This window comes from Misgurnus anguillicaudatus, chromosome 5 (genome assembly GCF_027580225.2).
Source record: "Misgurnus anguillicaudatus chromosome 5, ASM2758022v2, whole genome shotgun sequence".
Lineage (NCBI taxonomy): Eukaryota > Metazoa > Chordata > Actinopteri > Cypriniformes > Cobitidae > Misgurnus > Misgurnus anguillicaudatus.
Window position 1 is genome coordinate 36,848,373 of NC_073341.2, and position 27,907 is coordinate 36,876,279.

Below are 27,907 nucleotides of genomic sequence, written 5' to 3' on the forward strand. Positions count from 1 at the left end.
ACTTAAAAAATAAGTAAAAAATAAGGTGAAAAAACTTTTAAAAATTTACTTCAACTAGAAACACCTAAACATTTATTTTTTTATAAAATTTCTCACTTTAGTGAAAAGTTTAAGGTAAAAAAAATGTTTAAAAAATTACTTCAACTAGCAACAGCTAAAATGTAATATTTTTTAACTAAAATTTTCTCTAAGTAAAAAATTGAAGGTGTAAAAAAATTACTTTAACTAGTAACAACTAAAAATGTATTTTTTCTAATACAATTGTTTCACTTGAAGTAAAATATTTGAGGTAAAAAACTTAAAATAATAATAACTTCAACTAGTAACAGGCAAAAATAGAATATTTTTCAACTTCAATTTTTTCTAAGTAAAACATTTAAGGTAAAAAACTTTTAAAAATTACTTCAATTAGTAACACCTAAACATTTATTTGTTTCTAATAAAATTCTCACTTGAAGTAAAAAAAAAGAAAAGGTAAAAAACCATAAAAAATTCCTTCAACTAGTAACAACTAACAATGGAATATTTTTCCACTTAAATTTTCTCCAAGTAAAAAACTTAAGTGTAAAAAAATTACTGAAAATTTATTTTTTTCAAATAAAATGTTTTCACTTGAGTGAAAGTTTAAGGTTAAAAAAAAAAAATTACTTCAACTTGTAACAACTAAAAACTTTATATTTTTCAACTTCAATTTTCTCTAAGTAAAACATTTAAGGTTAAAAAACATTATATTACGTTAACTAGTAACACCTAAAAATGTATTTTTTTCTAATAAAATTATCTTTTTCTAATTAAAATAATAAAACCTTTAAAAAAAATTGTTAAAAAACTAGTAACACTTTTTTCAACTTAAATTTTAGGTGTAACCAATTGAATTATATTTTACATTAAGTTTATTCATTTTTAATTTTTTTCAATTAAAGCAAGTAATTTTAAGTAGGTCCAACTTCCCTGTTTAATGTTTACTTGTAGCTTTGTTGTTTTTGTTTATTGTTGGCACCTTAGACGAAATGTCTTCAATTGTAAGTCGGATAAAAGTGTCTTTAAAATGAATACATCTATGAAATGTATGTAAAAGTTTTGTGGGATGTGAAGGAGTGCGTTTTAAGAAACCCCAGATTGCTTATTAAAAAATATGTACTAAATCATGCGTCTCATTTGCAAATGATCAAGCCCCACTACATACTAATGTTTTGCATTAAAACTGATACAAATGCTCTTGCCAACATATATGCTGTGCTATGATGAAAACTAAAATCATTCATTCAAGATTTTTTAAATAATATCTGCTTAACCTTTACTTCATTTTATTAAATGATGTATACTGTATGTATGGCACCTGACATACATGACAAAAAACATTCACTCAGCAGAATAGTTTCAAAATAACGCAAAGCAGCTAAATGTGTAAGAATCGGTCCACAAGATCGAAAACAAAGAGAAACCACCTAGACAATGAGGTTGTGTAAAAACAGAGTAGGAATTTATTTTATAGTTTTGCGATCCGTAAACCTGTACAGCAGAGTTTCCAAATGTCCGGTTTGTACACAAATCCCCTCCTGAGGTGTGGAGAAGCTTTCCAACATTAAAATTGAGTCTTCTGTGTGACATCACAGAAACAGGCTTAGATATCTTCAGAAAATGTGTCCAAAGGTCAGGGACTGAGATCAGACAGGTTAGAGATCATGAGATGGGTGGCCAACATTTAGTGACCTCCGGATGAAGAGACTCTGGGATCCACTGACAATACGCTGATAGCAGATCTATAAAGAGAAGATACAGTGAACATTGACACTGTGTATTCTATTCACATGGGTAAGAAAACTGTCAGAAAAGTGTTTAATACGATTAAAACGTGTATTAAATAGCCTTAAAGGCTCATATTATGCAAAATTAAATTTTTTAAGGTGTTTGGACATAAATGTGTGTTGGCAGTGTGTGAACACAACCACTCTACAAAGAAAAAATAAATCCACCATCTCCTTCATTTTTAGTCCACATTTAACCAAAGCAGTCTCATTAGACATGCTGTATTGTTTTTTTGTTAATGTGACATCACACTAATAAAGCTCCGCCCACAGCCACTGACTGACTGGTCAATTCTTCCCTGAAGCTTTTCTAAATGTGTTTGTAAGCACATGCGGCTAAAGATACTATTGTCCCAGACTGTATTCACAGAAATCAGATCTATTTTTAAGCGTCCACTGTCTGTTGGTAAGAGAGTGAGGATCATAAGCTCATTTGCATTTAAAGGTACACACAACACCACATTTTGACATGCTATAACAAATTATCTGTGTGGTATGTTGAGCTAAAACTTTATTAGACACATTCTAGGCACACCTGAGACTTATATTACATCTTGTAAAAATTGGCATAATAAGCACCCTTTAAACTTACATTTCTCATTTTTTCCCCACGCAACCTCTAAAGAAGTTTTGTTGTCGACTTTTTCCGACACCAGAGCTGAGAGAAGAACTTCAGTCCGAGGCTGCAGTCTGAAACACAACAGCAGGACATTACCTTATATAACACAAATATACACGTTTGTGTGTGTTTGTACAGGTTTAGGTATATTTGTGACAGCTAAATATACTCACTACACTGCAAAAAAATTATTTAAAAAAAAAACAATTCTTAGTATTCTTTTCTTGTAAAAGTATCTAAAAATTCTTAAATTAAGATACTTTTTCTTGATGAGCAAAACAACCCAAATAAAATAAATCTAGTTTTAGACCAAAAATATCAAATTTAAGTCATTTTTTGCATAAAACAAGCAAAAAAATCTGCCATTGGGGTAAGAAAATTTTTCTTGAATTTTTCTTGAATTTAGTTTGAATTTAGATTTTTTTGCTTACCCCATTGGCAGATTTTTTTTGTCTTGTTTTATGCACAAAGTCACTTAAATTTGATATCTTTGGTCTAAAAACTAGACTTATTTTCTTGGGTCGTTTTGCTCATCAAGAAAAAGCATCTTCATTTAAAGTGTATGTTGCAGGTTAACCACCACTGTCGATTAATGGGTACATAAATCACTCAAGATATGTGTATAATTTTTAAAATGTCTCAAAAATGGTCTTAAAGACCACTTTTTTTACGTTTTTGGTATTAACGTTTTTTTTAACGCAATTCTGCGATGACGTCACGTTGGGGAGAAGTGGAGAAAGACTCAGCCAGAGCCATAGAGATAGATGAGACATTTATTGCTATTTAATACTTACGTTTATAATTTGGAAATCATATATACATCGTAGGAAATATATTATGTGTTATACTGCAAAGTTACCTTGCTAATTATTATTTATGATATATGTGGAGATAAATAAAACTTCGCAAATCTGCTGATTTGATCCATTCATGTCCTGACCACCAGGCTAGAGATTTTTAAACATCCTTAATCCACACTTACTAGTCTATCAAATAATATCTCAAATATATTGTTTTGGGAAATAAAAGGATGCTTTGTTATATTGTTTATGCGATTATAACGAATCACACGATCATTTTATACGCAGCAGCAGTCAGCAGCTGCAGCACACTCGGATCCGACCGCATACATACTGTAATAAACAGGCGTTCAGCGGCTTTTTACATCACGACAGGCTATGCCATTTGAGGAGGAACCGCTCATTGATCACCGTATTTTTATAAATCCTGTACATGTTTGGACCTGCCGAACAGGTTGAGCACTTTTATATACTTTATTGAGCAGAGAGGCTGCCTGCACAGTTTGACCAGCGGGCTGCGGGAACACATCACGCCGCCAGACGGTGTTGCTAATATAACTCGAAATGTATAACTATTATCAGATCGGCCCGGGAAAGTCCCGACTCTCTCGATTGCCATTCCGCTACTGGCTGTAAGAAAGTGAGTTCGTTTGGGTCGCTGGTCCCCGCGAACAGACGTGACGTGCCTCACCCAGCTTCCAGGATTAGAGACATGCTGCCAAAACCGTTTGTGCTGAAGATCGCATAAAGTTACACCCATTTCAGGCAGGATCATGGACCCCCTCAAGCCAGCATGCACGAGTATGTTAATTGTTTGTTTACTTTCTACACGAAGATATGCTTACCTTATGCTATCTGGCTGTCTGCCTATCTCTCTATACTAGCCTATCCATCTGTCTGTCTGTCTGTCTGTCTATCTATCTGTCTATCTGTCTATCTGTCTATCTATCTATCTATCTATCTATCTATCTATCTATCTATCTATCTATCTATCTATCTATCTATCTATCTATCTATCTATCTATCTATGTATGTATGTATGTATGTATGTATGTATGTATTTATCTATTATCTGCGCTATCAGAACTGTACTTCACTCGTCTTTCTATAGTCATTCTCAATGCTCTCAAGGCGGCTTTGGTCAATTCTCTCCCCAGCGTGACGTCATACAGTGCGTTGTGAGGGAAAGGAGAATCATTGCAAATTGCTGTACTTTTTCATACTTTTTCGGGTTTTGTGATACCCAACAACATAAAATACAATGGATAACAGTTTAAATGTTTATTATCAACAAGCAAATTGCACAAATTCGTTGAAAATTTTTACCTGCAAAACGCCCTTTAAGAATCTTTAGATATTTTTACTGAAAACAAGACACAAATACTAAGATTTTTTTTTTGAAAATCATTTTTTTTTGCAGTGTAACACAGTGAAATATGTGATATCCCCTTTCTATGATATCCTAACGAAAGTCTCATAAACTAATGATGAAATTGGAAGTTTGATTTCACATTGATCTCAATCTTTGACCTGACCTTACTCGTCAATATAATTTAAAATAATGTTCTTTACATTATATAGTGTAAGATTAAAATTGAAGGAACTTATTCCTTGGTCACAACTTGTCATCACCCCCTGTGCTGATAGTGATCAAAGACTGTCAAAGCTGTTTATCCAATACAGTGGGGGTTAAAGGTGGTCTTCTGATTGGTCAGTTTGAATGTATTATGTTGGGTTTGGTCAAGTACAGTGGGGGTTAAAGGTGATCTTCTGATTGGTCAATTTGAATGTATCAAGTTAGGTTTAGTCACATGGTCAAGAGAGAGGATAAAGGTCACTGTTTTTATGAGCTCTGGGCCTTTGCATTTTAGCTTTTGCCTTTGCATTGGCCTTTTCCCCTTTCCTTTCTTTCTTCGCCTAAGTTCTGGGGTTCGGGCCATCAGGCCTAGATTTCAGTTCTCAAGTGTGAATCTCTTTCTTCTAAACTTTCTTTCTCTGTTCTCTCTCTTATCAGGTAATATCTCACATACATTGGAAACAGTCAATTGTTTGTATTATTTACCATTTCATGCATTTATAGTGTAACCATTTCAACTGTAACTTTAAGTCAGTACTGTAATTAAACCTTTTCATTTACAAGTCTGTTGTTTAGTTTTGATTTAGTGTTAATACTTAAACGCTCCATATTGCAATACAATATATTCGTACTCTAGCAACGCTCTCAGACATATTGTCTCCGAAACCGGGGAACGATTGCAGTTTTATTCTCCTTCCGAAACCTGAGATCCCTTACAGTTTGGTGGCCCGTACGGGGATCCCTTGTGGTGAGTTTTCTGAGTTTTACTTTGATTGATCAACTGAATAAGGACTTTATCACAGTTAATCCTGTGAATGGATTAAAGGCCTTCTGACCACACAGTGGGTAAGTCTGTTTAATTGTTTCATGGCATGGTTAGTGAAATCTCCATTTGCATGAATTGTATGAAACAGAAGAAGGACCTTAAATATCCTAACATTGTTGTACAGTTAGAGATTATTTCAGATTATCTCCTCGGGGATGGAAGGGAATAACTTCAGTAATGATATATTGTTTGATTTATGGAGCGATAAAGTTGAACCTACACTTTCTAAATTATATAGAAAGGGTCTGGATTACTACGCTACCACTGATGATATTCTCACATGGTGGCGCATGGTTGGTAGTGAACAAAGAAAATCCAAACATGCTGAAATCATTGAGGCTTTGAATTACATGAAGTGCTTGGAGCTACGTAAAATGGCTGGAGAGGTTAAGTCTATCCTGAATTCTAAGTGTGTTGAATTGAATACCAAAAATGCTGAATTACAAAAGTCAGAGGCAAAGATCCAAAATCTTCAAACTCAGATAGATCAACTATCATCTGAGCAGTTAGCCCTGGCTAAACAGTGTGAGAAGTATAAAGACATTATTGCAGATGTAAGGGCTAAACTAATTGTGCGAGACACTAAGTCTCCCCAAACGCTTAACAGCTATGGGACTAAAAAAGATGCTACTTGTACTAAAGAGAATGTATATTCCAGAACCCAGAAAAGTGTTCCTATTTCAGCAATTGGGGTGATGCATCAACATGCTGGAACAGAACCGCATGATGTGAATGAAGCATTAGAGAGTCACAGACCTCCTGAAACTCCAGTAGAACCAAGCTACAGACCCGGTGGCAAAATGAACAGGCTTTGTAGTTTCTGTCATAAAATAGGCCATACAGAAGAGAAATGCTGGTCACTGGGCAGGGGCAGACCTCCACCTTATTATTTGAAATGTAGGAAATCACTTTCTAAGGGCAGGATGTAAGCAATCTGGTTTTGCAGGTAAAACTCTTACTGAGTTGACTGCATTGTTCATGCAAGGACTCCAGCTGTTAACCTCACTTGCTAGTGGCTTAGCAGCCAGTTAGCATGTGTTTAACATTCTCATTACAATGATCCTGTTTGCATTTCCTGATTTGTAATTGTTCGTAATGCATTGTTGTTTCTATAGAACACAAATTATAGTTGTTTGTTGTACTATATGTACACATAGGCTAATGAAGTTAATTTCTTGTAACACTTGACTGTTTCCATTGTAAGTGTTTGACAAAACATTTAAGTAAGAGGTTGTTGAAGCTACATGTATTCTAGACCAGTTGTCTTGTGTTAATGGAATAACTTTTGCTCTTGAAATTGTCTACCAGTTTCAAGTTGTATGTGTTTCTATGTTGAAAGATTTGTCTCCTAAGTGGTAAACTCTGCTATTCCTTGTATAGCTGCAGTAAGACCATAAAGAGGAGCACAAAAATGCCATGTGGCTACATTGTGTTATATAATTGCATTAATGAAAATGTTTTACCTCACAACAGGATCCAGTAGCACTTTTACCATGCTTAACTAAAAACATGGGTGTGAGAAGATTTACAGAGTCAAATTACAATCTCATACTTCTATTAAAATGGCTCCCTGTTTTAACAACAGGACCAAATTTGCATCACAATCTTAACTTCCTCACCTTTATTGGAGCATGGTATTCACACATAGCCTCAGTTAAATTCAATCACATAGCAAACACAATTAGCCTCACTTTGGTCATTATTTCAAACGGTCTGATTTTAAGCATCTGTTTTGGTTTCTTTTCAAAAAGTTTGATTAGTTTTATGTCTCAAATATTGAAATCTTGATAAAGAGTTATTTTCTATGCGTAATAATTTAATTAATTTTGCTATTATGTTTTACATTTAATTAGCTTTTTATTCAAGACATTTAAAACTATCATATTCTATGCTTTCATTTTGTTCATTTCATTTATAATGGTTATACTGGAAAATTAAGATCTTTAAATATCATGTATTTGGTTACACTGTATTGTTGTTGTTGCTTCTAATGACAAACTGGATTGTTAAAAAATAACATTTACTAAGTTAAAAAAGCATTTTATTTTTGTTTTCAAAAACAAATGTTAGAGCTTTTATTATTTTTTCCTTTATTCTCACCTTGACCATGTTTTAATGTATTTGACAGGGATTTAGGCTGAAGACCAATCTGACCATTTAAAACTTGAGTGACAAATGCCATATGCTTTGCTGTTTGTTGTGCCATTTGCTTGAATCACAGTATTCCTGCTGTTTCACATCTTGGGTGTTGCCTCAAAGAGAAGGACAAAAGTGAAACCCCCTTCAGGGCCTGTTCTTGTGAAAGTGTGAAGTATCGATGGAAATCTGCATGACTATGAAAGGTGCAATTCCATTCGATGAAGCGTTTCATGCAGGACTGAAAGGAGAAGGATGTCTTCAAGTCTCATCAGCAACCAGTTTGGACAATAAGTCTGAAGATGACCACTGCACACAACTGAAAGCATAATCTTATGAACTGTGTCATCATGGATCTTCTTACGTGTGGCCCATGTTGCCAAAGGGCGGATTGTAAGATTAAAATTGAAGGAACTTATTCCTTGGTCACAACTTGTCATCACCCCCTGTGCTGATAGTGATCAAAGACTGTCAAAGCTGTTTATCCAATACAGTGGGGGTTAAAGGTGGTCTTCTGATTGGTCAGTTTGAATGTATTATGTTGGGTTTGGTCAAGTACAGTGGGGGTTAAAGGTGATCTTCTGATTGGTCAATTTGAATGTATCAAGTTAGGTTTAGTCACATGGTCAAGAGAGAGGATAAAGGTCACTGTTTTTATGAGCTCTGGGCCTTTGCATTTTAGCTTTTGCCTTTGCATTGGCCTTTTCCCCTTTCCTTTCTTTCTTCACCTAAGTTCTGGGGTTCGGGCCATCAGGCCTAGATTTCAGTTCTCAAGTGTGAATTTCTTTCTTCTAAACTTTCTTTCTTTCTCTGTTCTCTATTTTATCAGGTAATATCTCACATACATTGGAAACAGTCAATTGTTTGTATTATTTACCATTTCATGCATTTATAGTGTAACCATTTCAACTGTAACTTTAAGTCAGTACTGTAATTAAACCTTTTCATTTACAAATCTGTTGTTTAGTTTTGATTTAGTGGTAATACTTAAACGCTCCATATTGCAATACAATGTATTCGTACTCTAGCAACGCTCTCAGACATATTGTGTCCGAAACCGGGGAACGATTGCAGTTTTGTTCTCCTTCCGAAACCTGAGATCCCTTACAATAGGATGAGTTTATGTAGAAAACATTCAATTATAATAAATTACTTTAGCTGAAACAACTTTGTAAGGACACTACTGCTCCTCCTCACTAAATAAAAATGCACATAAATCATTTAAATCCTATTTGTTTGTAAAACTAATAAAATTCTCACTTGAAGTAAAAAAAATAAAGGTAAAAAAACCATAAAAAATTCCTTCAACTAGTAACAACTAAAAATGGAATATTTTTCGACTTAAATTTTCTTCAAGTAAAAAACTTAAGTGTAAAAAATTACCTAAAAATGTTTTTTTTTTTTCAAATAAAATGATTTCACTTGAGTGAAAGTTTAAGGTAAAAAAAAACAAAAAAAATAACTTCAACTAGTAACACCTAAAAACGTTATATTTTTCAACTTCATTTTCTCTAAGTAAAACATTTAAGGTTAAAAAACATTAAAATTACGTTAACTAGTAACACCTAAAAATGTATTTTTTTCTAATAAAATTATCTTTTTCTAATTAAAATAAAAAAAACTTTTAAAAAAATTGTTAAAAAACTAGTAACAGTTTTTTTCAACTTAAATTTTAGGTGTAACCAGTTGAATTATATTTTACATTAAGTTTATTCATGTCAATGCTGCGCTTATATTTCTGTGAGGGTTGTGGCTAGATAAATATCATTACCCTGATATAAAAACAATGGAAGTCGATAACATGACCTCACCAATATAGTAAAACAAGTTTTGAGGGTGTGTCTGACTAATTTTTTTCTAACTTTGATACAAAAACATCTGCTAAATGCCTAAATGTAAAAATGTGTGCTCTTACTTTGCCCACGTCTTCAGCATTGTTGCGGGCGATGACAGCAAACACGAACTGAACTGCTGAAGCTTTGGACAAACCTGCAAAAATCAAACAAGATGCATTTCATTCATCACATGCTATTCAGGTCAATATATTACATGTATTACATTAGGTTATATATGAGACCATGGACCACAAAACCAGCCATAAGGGTAAAAAGATTTTATAGAATTTTTGATAAATTGAGATTTATACATCAACTGAAAGCTAAATAAATAAGCTTTCTATTGATGTATGGTTTCTTAGCAGGGTTTTCCGCAGTATTCAGTTCGGGCGGCCCGCCAAACTGGGAAACCCTACCGCCTTAACTAGGTCATTCAAAAAAATAAAAAAATTGCTGCAAAAAGGCTTCACACCACGAGCAGGCACGCGCGACACATTGCCGAAATGAGAAAGACGTGGTCCGGACCGTCACTGTCTGGAGGATAACTAGCCAGTTGATAAAACATATCGGAGAATAGCGTGAGCGCGCTTCTCACTGGGAGCATGCATGCGAGCTACAAGACCGAAACGAGATAAAGAAGTGGTCAGTCATGTCTGGAGGATAGCCAGTTGATAAAACACGTGTCCGTGAGAACTGTAAGTAGACTTATGTTTTGGGTTTATTTAAGCCTGTTATTGTATTAGTCTATAGTTCTTCCAAATTGCTGGTGATTTTGTTGTTTGTGCAACCTGCTAGCTAGGTTTCACGTGCCTGTTGATTCGATATAATTGTTGAGCGCTCTTGCTCACATTATTTATGTGCATTTTTTACATGCTACGGTAGTTACACACCTTTAAGGTAATGTAATTAATAGTGGGAAATTTTTGCGAAATCTATCACTGTTCGCCAGATGTTCTACAACATTTGATTTTATTTGTGTTTATTAACCCTTTAGTTTCACTTCATCACGCAGCTATTCCCGTTAGAGGTAAAAACATTTAATTCATTAATAATCTAGTATGTGTTCATTTTCTGTCATAGTTTCTTGAAAATTAAGTTTTATTTGAGTGTTTTAAATAAAAATATTTAAATTTTCATCATGACGCCTACGTCCCACCCCTTTGATTGCCACGCACCCCGGCCACCTTAACTAACAAATTTTCTGCGAGGAAACCCTGCTTAGGATAGGGCAATATTTGAAAATCTGGAATCTGAGGGTGCCAAAAATCTAAATATTGAGAAAATCACCTTTAACATTGGGTAAATGAAGTCGGAAATTTATAAAACATCCATCCATCCATCCATCCATATATATATATATATATATATATATATATATATATATATATATATATATATATATATATATATATATATATATATATATATATATATATATATATATATATATATATATATATATATATATATATATAATATCCTAATGGCATAAAACAATCGATAATTTTGACTCATACAATGTATTGTTAGCTAATGCTGCAAATATACCTGTGCAACTTAAGATGTTTAGACATATAAACATTTAAAAAAAAAAGCAAAAAAGGAATAACTCTGGACACCAAATGTACCTGCAATTATATAATCACCCATATAGATATTTTTGTGTAATGACTGTTGAATATATAGCTGATCCATGCCCATTTATTTATTTATTTATTTATTATGTACAGTAAGCTGGTCACTATCACAAGATAAACCACTACAGAGTTTAAAATGCTTCAATCTGACTGTACATTAAATCACTCACACCATCTCCTTATACCAGTGTCACATTTGCCTGTGTTTTTTTTTGCAAGTAATATTTAACATTCCCAGACTGATTGTATGGATTCATTTGCTCCCACGTGCACACACACAAAAAACAAATTATACCTTTCCCTCCAGGACAAACTTTGCAAACAGTTTGTAACGCTCAAGGCCTTCTGGGTAATCCATTTCAATAGCGGGAAGTTTCCAACTGACTCTGACTAGAGAGAGACACACCCAAAAACACACAACACGTTCAGATGAACACACGATAATGATTCTACACACATCACGTGACTGTAATGATAAACACATGGACAATAATAAGACCCGGTTTCACTTTGAACTCAAAGAATTAAATATATAGAGAGATTGAAAGTTTTAAAAGAGAAAGGTGTGGTCTTACAAAAGGTGCTCTGCTGTTGACACTTTATTCGGCCAATCAGTGGGCAGTACCAGGGGGCGGGGTTTTCCTCTGGAGCACTGAAGTGGCAGTATTGTGGGAGGAGCTTCGGAATCCATTCAGCCTGAACGGCACAAACTCCTGTGAGAAAACAAAACGGGAACGTATGCTCACATTATGTTATGTCATGTGATTCTCTGGAGACGTTTACACTCGATGATAATCTAAACTAATAAACAGCATAATGAACTGCTTACAGTAATGTGTTAGGAATGTGAATCTAGTTTGATGTTGACTAAAGTTATCTTGTTATTTCCCTTTAAACCAAAAAGTGTCACATTCAAACAGAAAATGCTAAATAAAAAGCATTTAAACACAAACCTCTCATGTACATCTTGGTGGTCTCCATGACCTCCTGATAAACTACAAATTCAGGGAGTGTCTTATGAAGGGCAGATGATGGGTGAATAAACACCGGCTCATCTAGAAGCGGAGTCTGCGACATACACAAAACTTAAAATCTCACTAATAAAAAAAACAAAAAATAGTATGTGATATAGAAATGTTCTGGTGTGTTATGTTATGTGCGAGATGTGTGACACCTTGTAGCCGTTTCTCCATTTGGGGTCGAGCAGTTCCTCAGCCTGCACTCGTCTGGCCAGATGATCTCCTAAACCCGCCAATACAATCTGCCTTAAACACAGCACCTGGGCATCTGTGGGAGGAGCCATTTTATGATCCACGCACACGCCGGCGTCAGAGCAAACGCTATTCACTGAAAGACAATCAGACAGAGAGAGTCATGTGAAAGTCCTTCATGCAATATGATCTGAAAATCATGTATGGGGGTGATTCTCACGAAACCATTGAAACACCACGGCACTAATGATTTTAGCTTTAATGTGTGTAATATAGTAACATTAAAAAGCATCAGAATTAACACAATACTGTGTTCTACCTTGCACAATGTGTGATTTCAACATAAGAATTTATAATTGTACATTTTATCTCATTTTCTGCTGAAATTCTCATTACCGCAATGTGTCCGGCTGTGTTTGAACATGCGTTATGTTGTAATTTAATCAAATTAACACAAAAATATATTAAAAAAATAAATGGATGTTTTGCTAGACTACTTTAGATGACAGAAAAAATATTTAATGAATATTCATGTATAATAATAATGAAGAAAAATTAGGAAATTATGTGTCCATGCCAGATGTTCTCATTCTCCGCAACACTTTTTGAGAACAGTTTAAGCACACATACAGAATTTTAATAGTTTGATTTTGAGTGACCAAGCACATGGACCAGTTACTTTAAGATGGCTACCAGGTAAGATCATTTTTTTAAAGTTAATTTGAAATATTGTCTTGTCAGAATGCTTACACGACATTTTGATTATCATTACCGCAACAGATGCTTATTACATGTTAATTTAAGTAATAGAAGCATAATTCTTTGATTTTAAATGCATGTGCAGAATCTCCAAATTGTGTCCTTTCAGGTTTGTCATGTCATTTTGAAAATATGTCAGTGTTGATGTTTTCTGACTGTTGCAGTAATGAGATTTTTTAAGGACAAATTTTTAAAATGATGTTACAAAAAGTGTTAAATGATAAGTAAAAGTTTTTAAATTAATGTTCCCATTTACTCCAGACTTTGTTTTTCAATGTCTGGTGGGAAAAAAAGTAAATTTAAGCAATTTTTACATTTTCATGCTTGACATTTTTAAAACCAAGTTTTCGTGAGAATCACCCATGTATGCGCATCAGTACCTGCATTGGTCAGTTGCCCTCGCAGTCGGCGGATTTCCAGCATTGCTTTGTATCGAAGGCCGTTCTCCTCGCAAAACTGTTGAGTGCAGCCCGCAAACTCGCAAGCACCCACCGCACCTAAACATGCATCCACCAATCAGAATCAAATCATCTTCAAATCGACCACCCTAGTGTTAAGGAAATCTGACATACCCAGTAAAACCATCAGATCACCCAGCAGAAGCGACTGGCCCTGGCCCGCCCATAACCTTCTCATCTGAACCGATCGGGCTTTTTTACCCACGAGTCTGGTGCTCTCCTCCTCGCTCCCCGCAGGCCTGATGACCACAGAGAACCACAGGTACAGCAGGAATAACACTAAATTGTCATCTTAAAGAGATATTATTGATTACGACATCTTAAAGGGGACATTTCACAATACTTTTAAAGATGTTAAATACATATTTGGTGTTCCCAGAGTACTTATGTGAAGTTCCAGCTCAAAATGCCCCACAGAAAATGTATTATAGCATGTTTGCAAGTGTGAGCAACAATGTGTGTCCTTCAAAATGCAAATGAGTTGATATCTGCACTAAATGGCAGTGCTGTGGTTGGAGTGCAGATTAAGGGGCGGTATTATCCCCTTCTGACATCACAAAGGGAGCCAAATTTGAATGAACAATTTTTTACATACTTGCAGAGAATGGTTTACCAAAACTAAGTTACTGGGTTGATCTGTTTCACATTTTCTAGGTTGATAGAAGCCCTGGGGACCCAATTATAGCACTTAAACATGGTAAGAGTCAGATTTTCATGATATGTCCCCTTTAAGATGCACACATATATTTAATAACTGTCGTAATCCTCAAAGATCTCTCTGACGGTCATCGCGGCCACTATAGTGATGATGTACGGCATACAGCCCTGCTGACGGCCCAACGCTAGCATTTTAGCGTAACGTGGTGATACGGGAAACGCAGCCATCGCACGACCCAGCGGGGTTATGGGACACGACAGACGCGCTCGCTCCATTTCACCCAACCTAAAAGAAAGATAGAGACATTGTTAGAGAAACAAAAATTGTATGCAGGGTTCCCACACCTTAGTTAACTTCAAATTCAAGGACCTTCGAGGACTATCCAGGTGCAAATCCCCCTCAAATTCAAGGACTAAATGTGGGGACACATTTTAAGTGAGAGCAAGGTTACATCGTGTTACCTTTTAAGATACATTATTACAGTTCCCTTTTGAGGGAACTCGCGCTGCGGTGACACTTGCGGACGCCTCCAGGGGTAAGTGCGTCTGAACGTGTATATCAAATTCAACCAATGGTGAGGCTTAATAAAAAGACAGGGTGACGGGGAAGCCAGGAAGTATATCGCTATCTGAAATATTGCCAAAGACGGTGTTACAGTGACGCAGGAAATATGGCAAGGGAGACGCAGTGTCTCGTTCCCTTCTCAGGGAACAACAGTTACATACGTAACCCGAGATGTTTTCATGTGTCAAACACGACTATGCAAAAAAGCATTTTGGTATGAATCAACATTCACATACAGAAAATATAAGCATTTAAAGCGAACAGTTTAGCACGTGTGCTTAAAAAGTCTAGAATATTTATGATATTATCCTACACTACACAGGGAATAATATGGATTTTTCCAAAAAACTTGCATAAAATAGATTTAAGCACTTTCAATGACCTGCATATATATTTTCAAAAACTTCCCAGGGCCTTGAATTTTTTCCGCAGATTCACAAACTTTCAAGGATTTCAATGACCCGTGAGAACCCTGAATATGGGGAGCTATCGCAATTGCAAATTATATATAACATTTTGGGGTGGGTTGAACAAATCTGAATTACAGAACGATAAAACTAACAGCCAACAAAATAGAAATATCAGGATATTTTCAATTTTGACAAAAAATTAGTAAATGCTTAGCTTATCACATTAAATCTGTCTCTATCAATTTGGCAGTTACATGCAAATATATGCAAATTAAATTTTGTAATTAATAAAAATATGATTTGCATATTTAAAGATTTTTTTTACATTTTCAAACAGGTTAAAAATATGAAACGGTTAACAATGAGAAAATTAATATAAGGAAAGAAAAATAAGTCACCGTCCACGTCGGGGCGGTTCCTCCAGCGCACCCAACGAAATGAGCAGCTGTTCGGCAGAGATCAGAGCTTCAGAGGAGGGAGGTGTGGGAAAGGGGAAATTCACAACCTGAACAAACACAAACCTCAATGAATAAACAACATTTAATACAGAGATAACTGAACTGATCATGTGCGCCAGCATGTGGCGACCTTTTCAATGTTGAGATCTTTCATTTGAAGGACGAGGTCATCGACAGGCCGCCGAGTGATTTCAGCCTCCGAAAACAAGCTGAAATCTCCGAACACAGCTGAAGAGTAGAGTCTATATGCATGAACACACATTTAATGTTGCATCTCACAAAATGTACTAATTTCTAATCAATCAATCATTTCTGACCTATAGCAGTGTCCTGGCTCTGTTCTGCCCGCCCTTCCTGCCCTCTGGTTGGCCGAAGCCTGTGAGATCCACGTGACTTTAAACGAGGAGACGCCCGTCACTCTGTCATAAAATCTTTTCTTCACACGGCCGCAGTCCACCACATACTTAATACCGGGAATCGTCAGCGACGTCTCGGCCACGTTGGTCGCGACAACACACAGACGAGATCCGGCTGGAGGAGGTCGGAAAACCTGAATGCACAAATTAAAGTGATGGTTAAGCCAAAAATTTTAATGACCACATGATTTACTCGCCCTCAAGCCGTCCTCGATGTATATGATTATGTTTTTTTCAGACATACACAATCGGAGTTATATTAGAAAATGCCCTGGTTGTTCCAAGCTTTATAATGGTAGTAAATGGTGCTTCTGATTTTAAGCCCAAAAAGTCCATCAATCTTTCATGGCTCCAGTGAGTTAATCAAGGCTTTCTGAGGACAATGTTTGTAAGAAAAATATTGTAGGAGTAGTGGAGATGAGACGAGACGCTACGTCATACACTGGAAACGCAATCTCTCATAAATGCGCATCAGTCATCACCGGAAGCTAGTTATTTTAGTTTGTAAAGTTTTAAATATAGATTGCCTTCTGAAAGAATTGATAAACCCCTTGAAGCCGTGTGGATTACTTTTGTGAAGGATAGATGGACTGCTTTTGGGCTTCAAATCAGAAGCACCATTTACTACCATTATAAAGCTTGGAAAAGCTAGGACATTTTCTAATATAACTCAGAGTGTGTTCTTTTGAAAAAGATATACGTATACATTGAGAATGGCTTGAGGGTAAGTAAATCATGGGATAATTTTCATTTTTGGCTAAACTATCCCTTTAATGTCAATGAATTTATTGAACAGATGTTAAAGGTGGGGTGAGGTAACACGCACCTACCCCAATAGCATCTGGACACTTTTTTGATAGACCCGCCCCTCACATACGCAACCCAGGCAACAATGTTGGTTAATAGACACGCCCCTTACTGCTTATTGGCTACACACTGCAAAATATGACTTTCTTACTTAGTATTTTTGTCTTGTGTTCAGTAAAAATATCTAAAAAATTTTAATTAAGATGCTTTTTCTTGATGAGCAAAACGACCCAAGAAAATAAGTCTAGTTTTTAGGCAAAAAATATAAAATTTAAGCGAATTTGTTCTTAAAACAAGCAAAAAAGTCTGAAAAATAGAATAAGAAAAAATTTCTTGAATTAAGTGTTTATGAAAAAATGAAACTTTTTTCAAGAAATTTTATCTTATTCTATTTTTCAGACTTTTTTGCTTAAATGTTATATTTTTTGTCTAAAAACTAGACTTATTTTCCTAGGTCATCTTAATTTAAGAATTTTTAGATAATTTTACTGAAAACAAGACAAAAATACTAAGTAAAAAAACAAGCAAAAAAATCTTAAACACTAAATTCAAGAAAAATGTGCTTACCCCGTTGGCAGATTTTCTTTGCTTGTTTTATGCACAAAATCACTTAATTTTTTATTTTTGGTCTAAAAACTAGACTTATTTTCTTGGGTCGTTTTGCTCATCAAGAAAAAGCATCTTAATTTAAGAATTTTTAGATATTTTTCCTGAAAATAAGACAAAAATACTGAGAAATGTTTGTCTTGAAAATCATTTTTTACAGTGCAAGTGTGTTTTGGTAGTAGCCCGACTCCCTTTTCCAAAGTGTTCAAAAATCATGCACCCCGCCTTTAACACGCTAAATAACGAGAAGGCGAATTCAAAGACAAACACTGCAAAAAATGATTTTCAAGAAAAAAAATCTCAGTGTTTTTGTCTTGTTTTCAGTAAAAAAAAATAATCTTAAATTAAGATGCTTTTTCTTGATGAGCAAAACACCCCAAGAAAATAAGTCTAGTTTTTAGACCAAAAATATAAAATTAAGTGATTTTGTGCATAAAACAAGCAAAAAAAATCTGCCAATAGGCTAAGCAAATTTTTCTCAAAATTTTTTTACTTACCCTATTGGCAGATTTTTTTTAAAATCACTTAAATTTTATATTTTTGGTCTAAAAACTAGACCTATTTCCTATTTTCTTGGGTTGTTTTGCTCATCAAGAAAAAGCATCTTAATTTAAGAATTTTTAGATATTTTTACTTAAAACAAGACAAAAATACTTGGAATTATTTTTCTTGAAAATAATTTTTTGCAGCGTATAAATTCTTACGATATAGAATAGCAGACTTGGAGGAACCAAAGTAAAAATCGTGCATTTTATTTTTATATTTTATTATTGCCTAATATGCTCAGACTCTGTTTAATTGCTCGTACAGCAGATTCACTTATATTCTAGGTTAATAAAGTGAAGACAGAGCGATACAAACCTTTGCCTGCTGCTCAGGTGCCAGCAAAGAGTAGAGAGGAAGTACATAAAGAGGAATGGACGGGTCACTTTTCTCCTCTAAACACATAAAAACAAGTTTATTTAAGAGACACAAACACACAAACACAAATTAAAGACGCCTGTACGTGTGTGTCCAACCGTTATCGCTGTCTGGATGATCACCCAAATCCAGATCCAGATCTGAACCCTCATCATCATCATCAATGCCAGCCTGACGATCTTCATCACCTTCATCTACAGGCAGGGCAGAGTAATTATCCAGATTGATCCTCGGAAGGGACTGAGGGAAAAGAGAGAGAGATGTTTTTTAAATGCATTGCACTAAATACTGCATACTATTTAAGAAAACATAATTGAATAGTAAATGTCTCTATCAGTATCACGTGTCACTGCGGTCATGTGAAGGATTGTGTTATGTAATGTCATCATACCACATTCTTCTTCTTTGCTCTTCTAGATGTCTTCAATACTTCTGCGTCTACAGAATCTGGAAAAACAAAACAAACAAACCAGATTCAGATTGTAACTGATATTCCTCAAGTCAGTTTCGTTTATGATTTATTTTCTCTTCTCTTTCAGAGGTCATGGATGTCAGACTGAAGGGGCGGTCTACACCTCTCGTTCTACTGACTGTATTTTGCTGTGTACCAAAAAAAAACAAGTCTGGTGAACTCTGACCTGCGAATTTGAATCAAGACATGTATAAAGACATGTGACTAGTAGAACATCGGTACATTACGGCATGACCTTTCTATACTGAAAAGCACAGATGGATGAAGTGCTCCGACAATTTTCGGAACATATTCGCATGCTCAAAGTTAAGTGTAGCCGCCCCATAAGACATATAAGACTTGTTATTAGAGCTGCAACCATCGGTTATTTTTTCAACCGATTAATCTATGAATTATATTTTCGAATAGTCGAATGATTTATATATATATATATATACAATCTGCCATTAATGCCAACATTTTATTTAAGCATTTTATCAATTAAACAAATAAATATATTAATGTTCACCTTTAATTTGTGTTTAGCATTCATACAAAAAAGTGATACCACTGTCCAGTAAAACAGACTTTCAGGTTCAACTTAATATATAATTTGGTGCACCCTGAATTTCAGTCAGTGATGAATGCTGTAATGCAGGGGTCTCAAACAGGCTTGGTGCCATTTCTGAGATTGACATCTCATGGGAGGGACGAAGAGCTATTTTAACATTAAAAAAGCACAATATTTCTGTAAATGTACTGTTCAATTTTGTTACTTCTTTTACGTTTTTTTTTTTTTTCGTTTTTTTGCCACCACAGACTGCAAAAAATTATTTTCAAGAAAGAAATTCTTAGTATTTATGTCTTGTTTGCGGTAAAAATATCTAAAAATTCTTAAATTAAGATGCATTCTCTTGATGAGCAAAATGACCCAAGAAAATAAGTCTAGTTTTTAGACAAGATCTCTTTTTTTTAGACAAAAATATCAAATTTTAGTGATTATGTGCATAAAACAAGCAAAAAAATCTTTTCTTGAATTTAGTGTGTAAGATCTTTTGCTAACCCCATTGGCAGATTTTTTGCTTGTTTTATGCACAAAATTACTTAAATTGGATTTTTTTTGGTCTAAAAACAAGACTTATTTTCTTGGTCATGACAATGATATGATTCGACGCGAGGTACAGATGAGCGATTTAAATCCGCATTTGCGCGGCTCATGGTTGTTTGGCTACAAAAGACGCCACGCGCTTTGGAAGAAAGAAGCGCCTTGACCCGCGTTTAACACACGTTTTTAAACGTGACATGTAAACGGGACGCCGTAATGTATATCGAAATATCGGAAATGTGTTTAGAAACCATATCAAAAAACCACAAAAAAAATTATACTACGAAATATATTGATATTGAATTATTGTCCAGCCCTATTGTTTGGTAACGCCTGATTGTCAATATCACCCGGAGCTGAAGCCGCCATCTTTTCAAAATGTAAACAGTGCGACTCATCGACGCGTTTCCGGCAAATCGACGTAATGGACTAGGTCGACGCGTCGTTCCAGCCCTACTTGTTACTATTCATTTCCTTCCTTTCTGATATGACTGAAGTCTCATTTTATATATATTTTTCAATTCTCTGTCTGAAACGTAACTGGTCTGGGGTGCGTTTCCCAAAAGCATCGTTGCTAACTAAGTTAGCAACCTTGTTGGTTGCAATGAAATTTCCCACTGCCAAACAACTAAATTGCTAACAAGTTAGCAACGCTGTTTTTGGGAAACGCACCCCTGTGCATTTTCTTTGAAGTGTGTGTTTGTACCCGTGTGCTCTCGGTTGGGTCTGTAAGGAAAAGCTCTTCTCAGTCTGCGACACACAGAGTGAACTTCGGCCTGACCCGTCAGAAACACCAGGATCCCACCTACAAAAACACAAACACACACTTAGACACACTTGTGTGTGTGTTACCAGATCTGCATGCAGCGCATGATTTGCGTTTAAAGACGGAGTGCCCAATGTTTGAAAAACGCTTTGGAAAAGGGAGTCAGGCAGACTACTAAAACACACTTGTAGCCAATCAACAGTAAGGGCCGTGTCTACTAACCGACATCCTGGCCGGGGTTGCGTATGTGTGCGCCGGGTCTATCAAAAGAAGGTCCAGATTCTATTGGAGTAGGGGCGTGTTTGTTTAGGTCATTTCAAACGTCAACATTGGCTTTCAAAAATTGTGCACTCCGCCTTTAAGAGTAACTGCATCAACGTGTGCGTCTCTGACCGGGTGGCAGCATGCGGTGAATCTTGCAGATTTTGTGGAAAACTTCTCCAGTGTAGTCTTCCATCGGCGTGCGTTTATTAAAATGAACCGTTACTGGAAATTGACGTGCCTCCACCTGTACACACAAACACACAGAGTCATATCATATCATAAAAAAAGGGGTTTATATGCTCATTTATAAAAGTGTGCACATGATTCACAACTTCACATGGTGTAGTGGAGAAGACAGAAGATGTAGGAGACCTTAATAGCAGGCGGAGGCGAGCGGAAAAGCTTCTTGTTCTCTGTGAAGTCCTCCACGCGCAGGGTCGCAGACATGATGATGAGTTTTAAAGGTAAACCTCTCTGCCAATCATACGTCACAAACAAACCCAGGTCATAAAATAACATCCATCAATATGTCTCAGGTTTAACCTGACGGGTGTCAATGTTTTGCATGCATGTGTAACCTTGTTTCGGAGCGGTGCGATGCGTGAAAGGAGTCCGATGAGAATATCGGTGTAGACGCTGCGCTCGTGAGCTTCATCGATGATGATCACACTGTATTTCTGTAGCAGGAAATCCTGCAAAACACAGACAACCTCAAGAGTCAACGATAGTTAAGACAATTTATTGACACTAAAAGTTTCGTCTTGGACTCCAGAAAGCTGCGCAAACATTAAAGCAACACTATGTAGTTTTTTTACCTTTAAATAATGTCTCTAAAATTATTTCAGTGATAGAACAACTTTTAACTGTACAAATTGTACTGTTGCTGCAACCTGAGCAGCCTCCTAGCTGCTACAAGCACACTCTGAAAGTGGGGATGGAGGGTAGGAAACATAGCCCCGCCCCTCCCCCTGCCTGCAGAAGAGTGTCTGATACCAGGCACTGTTGCACTTTTCAACCACATGGGGGAGCTGTAAGTCATTTTTACATGGAAACTACATAGTGTTGCTTTAATGTAAATAGTGCTAATACAAAATAATAACCCATAACATCAAAACAATAAAAAGCTTATCTCTATCACTTTTGCATCTTTTTATAATAAATAAATAAAATTATGGGAGATAATTTAACACGGGGCGCAAATTTTATTTTAAAGTGTTTAATTGCTTTTTGTTTGTTTCATTACAGTTATCATACTGTTAATAATGTACTTAGGAAGCAGCAATTATTATTTAATATAATTAAAGGGTTTAAGACGCTTGATTATGTTTAAAAATGATTAAAGACTGCACCTGTCTGTAAAAACTCTCAAGAGTAGGATTATATAAAGGTTTCATTGGTTTTGGATTATCACACACACCTTAAAAGCTGCAGTTAGTGTCATAAGCACTAATCGGACAGGATTAGTTTTCCAAATAACGTTTGAGTTTTAACGTGTCCCCCACGACATCTGTGATTTTTATGTACCGATTTGGACGGGACTAAAATTCACAGGCTATTTCAGAGGTGGGAGTGTCTATTTCGAGCGTTTGGGCGTTGCAGAATGCATCAAATGCTCTGGATACACGTGTTTGTAAATTTAATTTATTACGGAACATTTACTTTATGAATTTAATTTTAACGCATAAAAATTAATTATGCAAAACCAACTAAAGTAGCCTATGTGTTTTATATAACTGGCTGCTTTAATAAACCAACAGAAATGAAGAAATAATGATTAATAACAATTAATTATCTTCTTTAATTAACATTACGAGATCTAGCTCGTCTTAATTAATGTTTTTTTTATTTTACCGAAAGGAAAAAACATCCATGTTTGAATGAATGGGACGCAGGAAGCACAATAGACCTTTTGCGTGTTTGCAAACAGAGATGACTTTTTTGTGGGCGGAGCCAAACTGGTGGCAGAAAGTAACTAATCCCATCTGAATAGGGCTATAGCTTATTAACATTTGATTATGTGGTATGTAACCATTTTATACAAGCAAATGAGACTTTAGACTGTCATATTGTGCTTATAGTCATAGCTAAAATGTTTTTAGCATTTATCTATGCCTTTATTTGTGACCGCACTAAAAGATACACACAGTAAAAGAGCAGCATTTGTACCATTATATCACAGTTTCTATGCGTCTTACCTTCTGAATTTCTTTAAGCAGAACTCCGTCTGTCATAAACTTGATCTTTGTGTCTTCTGTCACGTTCCCCTCAAACCTGATTTGATAGGACACCACCCTAAAAACACATACACATGCAGAGTTAGTTTAAATTCAGTTTGTAAAAACAACACATTTACAAAAGAAAGAGCATCTCCGCAAACTTCATACAGGATGTTTATACGTCTAAAATAACTGCTGTCAGGACAGCGAAGGGTAAAGTCAACACCACACATCATTCACAACAGCTTTTACTACAGTAATGTGATGTTCGACGAATAGTTGCCCACTCGAAATCAACCTTTATGTACATCTCCACATATCCTAATGATAAATCTCTCTCTCTCTCTCTCTCTCTCTCTCTCTCTCTCTCTATATATATATATATATATATATATATATATATATATATATATATATATATATATATATATATATATATATACAATATTTAACCTTTATTACATTAACCAACATTGAAGTACTGTGTTAACTATTGGTAAGATTACAAAATAGAGAATTAGAGCTGTGTATACCCAGTGGATAAATTCATTTCCTTGGCAACACGGTGGGACATGCTGACAGCAGCCACTCTTCTGGGCTCGGTCACACCAATAATCCCACCAGAACTGAGACAGAGAGACAGAAATTCAGTAAGCATACAGATAATAAATCACAGACTGTTTGATATGATGATTATAATGTTATGTACCTGGCGTATCCAGCCTCATACAGGAACTGAGGCACCTGTGTGGTTTTTCCACTTCCCGTTTCTCCACACAACACCACACATTCATTTTCTCTCACTGCTTCCATGATGACCTGTTCCTCCGCCAGGATAGGTAACCTCAGACGAGCTTCCTGTGATGAACATGGAGAGTTCAGTATTTAATTTTACAATCACACTCTTACAGCCAGATGCTTACTTTTACTCGCCCTTAGGCCCTTACGGCCGGACGCTCGCCCTTAGGCCCTTACGGCCGGACGCTCGCCCTTAGGGCCCTTACGGCCGGACGCTCGCCCTTAGGGCCCTTACGGCCGGACGCTCGCCCTTAGGGCCCTTACGGCCGGACGCTCGCCCTTACGGCCGGACGCTCGCCCTTACGGCCGGACGCTCGCCCTTACGGCCGGACGCTCGCCCTTACGGCCGGACGCTCGCCCTTACGGCCGGACGCTCGCCCTTACGGCCGGACGCTCGCCCTTACGGCCGGACGCTCGCCCTTACGGCCGGACGCTCGCCCTTACGGCCGGACGCTCGCCCTTACGGCCGGACGCTCGCCCTTACGGCCGGACGCTCGCCCTTACGGCCGGACGCTCGCCCTTACGGCCGGACGCTCGCCCTTACGGCCGGACGCTCGCCCTTACGGACGGACGCTCGCCCTTACGGACGGACGCTCGCCCTTACGGACGGACGCTCGCCCTTACGGACGGACGCTCGCCCTTACGGACGGACGCTCGCCCTTACGGACGGACGCTCGCCCTTACGGACGGACGCTCGCCCTTACGGACGGACGCTCGCCCTTACGGACGGACGCTCGCCCTTACGGACGGACGCTCGCCCTTACGGACGGACGCTCGCCCTTTGGCCCTTACGGCCGGACGCTCACCCTTACGGCCGGTCACATGGCCACATAAAGACACTCTTAGGGGCCAGTCACACCAAAAGCGCTTTAAACGCTTGCAAACGCAAGGCGCGACGCACTGCCTTTTTTTAAAAAAGAGCAGTGCGACGCGGCTTTTCAGCTGTCTTGTCAATCAAATATTGAAGCGTGAGTGCTCTTTTGCTGTTAACTGTCATATTAGCAGAAACTTTAAAAAGAGGGCGTTTACTCTGACCTTGTTTTAGGGTGAGAGGTGCACAAACACGCAGAAGAGAGTGAGCGAGTGGAGTCCGGTTCTTCAAAGCAAACTGCAACCCTCACCACAATGTAAGGCCCGCCTCTCCCCTCGTTCGATTGGACAATGGAAAGACGCGAATGACGTTGGGCGCTTCTCCGCTCTCAGCGCTCCTTCAAAAACACGTGCGCGGCAGGCGGCAAAAAAACGCAAGGCGCTCGGCACGCATAAACAGCATGCAAACGTGCCCTGCCCATAGAATATCATTTAAAAAAGGCGCCTGCAACTGCCATAAACGCTTTTGGTGTGACTGGCCCCTTATGGCGCTTTCCATTGCCTAGTACCCTGCGGTTTGGTTTGGGTCAGGTCGGGTCGGGTCAGCTCACCTCACTTTGGCTTGGTTAGCTTTTCCATTGAGTTTAGTAACACTTCAGAGTGGGAGGGATTATAGGCGTGTCGTTATATTTGCGCTGCCTACTGCTGTAAATCATGTAAGAGCTTCATTGAACATTCCCATACATTCATTTTTTTCTCTTTCCACAACAAAATTAAAATTGACCACCGGAATTAGATGTTTGCACATTGCGTTTATCACTACCTCTGTCTCACATGACAGTTTCTGTCCAAACACCCGTGGCGACCCAAACCAAACCGTGGAGTGAATGCAATGGAAAAGCGCTATTACACAAATCTCATTCCTGTACCTGAATTTCTGGCAGTCTGTCAACAGGAATGAAGACGGCAGGTTTGCTGTCTTCTTCATTATGATGAATCTCTTTTGTGACTTTATGTTTCTTCTCTTCTTTAACTTGCACCTCCATCTCTTTCTGCTGCTCATCTTCTTTCACAGTGCTGCTGTTCTTTTCTGAAGGTTCTTCCTCAGTGATCTGTTCCTCCTCTTCATCAGAGTCTGATCCCTCACTATCAGAGTCCGACGTCTCAGCTTTTTCCTCTTCATCATCATCATCATCATCTCTCCTTCTCTTCCTATTAGCTCCACTCAAACTGCTGATCTTGCCTGTTGTTGAACTTCCATCCTGTCCTTCTTTGACGCATCTGTTAAAACACAGAGGAAAAATACAACAGTAATGTGCAAAACTACCTGCCTTTAAAACTGGGTAGTCAATGCATATTGCGAGTAACCCTTCATTTTCTCAAATGAATGTAGGCCATAGTTTGCTAGCAGACAGAAGCCTACAGCCAGTTGTTTGTTGGTAAAAGCAGTGAATTTTTCCTTTTTTCCTTTGCATGTGTAGGCAATATGAAATCTCATAGTTTGGTCTGGTAGAGTTTGTCTCCAGTGCCCAGTTTCGAGGTTGTGTACAGCAACTTCATCTCAGATTCAGGCAGCTGAACCTCAGCCAGCTTGGATAACACATCTGCTCTCTACAGACACACAAACTTCAAATAAACCAACATAATTCATAAAACACTGCACATGAATGATACAAGTGGACTCTCTGTACTTACGTGAGCTTTCTTCTCTTTCTGCTCCAGAACTTTCTCCAGGTTCTTCCTCTGTTTCTTTGTCAGGGGTTTCTTCTTGTTTACATGATGCTCCACTTTCTCTTTTTTGGTTTTGGTGGATGGCAGGACAAGAGCGTTACTGTCATCAACTCCTTTAAGCACGGCACCATCTGCAGAATGATAAGAGACAACGATAAGATTAAAAACACTGACCAAATGTTGTACCCTGTGGTGGGCACTTTAAATAAACGTGTCTACTATTTTTGACAACATATTTCTGTCTGCTCTTTTTTGAGTATGTAACTGTCTATCTGTCGTTCATGTAATCTATCAACTTTATGTAACGCATCCTTATTGAAGACAGAAAAAAAAACACTAAGTTAATATCCTCAGCTTTTGCATTTGTCTATGATGACAATGTGATTATATATTGTTTTTATCTACATCAAGACCATCAAATCTCTCACCAATCTTTCATGTACAGAATATGATCACTTGGATTTTCTTACCCTGTATTTCCACTTGGACATCAATGTGTTTTTCTCCTGCTGTTGTCTGCACTGGTGTGCCCTGCTGTCTTCCTTTCCAGTTGTGTTTCTTCCTTAATCTGCCCATGGCAGAAACCTGAAGCTCCGAACACAACCTCAGTGATGTGGATTTAGTCTGTTAAATATGACGAGTTACTGATGACCATCGTATATAACCTCTCACGATCTCATTTTAGTGGTAGTATCATGAATAAAAGGAGTATTAGCTCTCTTTAATTGTCAGATACAACAGACTGCTCACGCGTGCTGTTGGACGTCAATGTTTACAATCATAGAGATCAGCTAACAAACTAAATTACCAAATCAATGACATCCATATAAATACACGCGATTAATGACGATCGCCATGCTCTTTATTGACAAATAAAATAATTACTGTTTTTAATTAAATCTAATACAGTAAGATTATCAGAAAAACTCACGTGTTGAGCCTGTAGTGATGTTGCGTACCTGTTAAATAGGTCCGTTGAGCTGCATGAGCGCTAACAATAGTTCCGGTAGAGATGGTCGTTTTCGAAGCACTGCTTCATGAGGCTTCGAAACATTTACGAATCTTTTGTTTCGAATCAGTGGTTCGGAGCTTGTTTCAAACTGGCCCAAGTCACGTGATTTTAGCAAACGAGGCTTCATTACGTCATAACTGTTTCGAAACGTTTCGAAAATCCGATGGTTCACCACTAGGGGGAGTTGATCACATGACCAGTGTCTAATATGTTTAGGTGAACTCAACTCGGATCAGTTTTATTATGAAA

The 27,907-nt window shown here is 37.1% G+C and overlaps 1 protein-coding gene across 1 annotated transcript; it reads right to left on the reverse strand.

The window, feature by feature from the left end:
* Positions 1 to 1,461: 1,461 nt before the first annotated feature.
* On the reverse strand, positions 1,462 to 27,875 carry dhx37 (DEAH (Asp-Glu-Ala-His) box polypeptide 37). The gene is made up of 28 exons (XM_073868115.1): positions 27,578 to 27,875; positions 27,117 to 27,270; positions 26,611 to 26,777; positions 26,423 to 26,526; positions 25,845 to 26,205; positions 24,017 to 24,165; positions 23,841 to 23,933; positions 23,287 to 23,383; positions 21,670 to 21,783; positions 21,464 to 21,565; positions 21,221 to 21,335; positions 20,768 to 20,866; positions 18,897 to 18,952; positions 18,604 to 18,745; positions 18,446 to 18,522; positions 16,073 to 16,305; positions 15,886 to 15,997; positions 15,696 to 15,802; positions 14,420 to 14,608; positions 13,780 to 13,904; positions 13,588 to 13,704; positions 12,412 to 12,584; positions 12,191 to 12,305; positions 11,813 to 11,950; positions 11,533 to 11,627; positions 9,681 to 9,754; positions 2,401 to 2,498; positions 1,462 to 1,763 (listed from the first exon to the last, which is right to left on the reverse strand). The coding sequence occupies exons 2-28, from the start codon at positions 27,220 to 27,222 to the stop codon at positions 1,684 to 1,686; spliced, it is 3,438 nt and encodes a 1,145-aa protein (XP_073724216.1). The 5' UTR covers positions 27,223 to 27,270; positions 27,578 to 27,875; the 3' UTR covers positions 1,462 to 1,683.
* Between the last annotated feature and the right edge of the window lie 32 nt (positions 27,876 to 27,907).

Excerpts from the sequence above, each read along its gene's own strand:
- dhx37 (XM_073868115.1), bottom strand. The coding sequence starts at position 27,222 with ATGGGCAGATTAAGGAAGAAACACAACTGGAAAGGAAGACAGCAGGGC. Across the intron at positions 26,778-27,116 it reads TGTCCAAGTGGAAATACAGG|ATGGTGCCGTGCTTAAAGGA; the intron begins GTAAGAAAATCC and ends ATCATTCTGCAG. Across the intron at positions 12,306-12,411 it reads AATGGAGAAACGGCTACAAG|ACTCCGCTTCTAGATGAGCC; the intron begins GTGTCACACATC and ends TGTATGTCGCAG.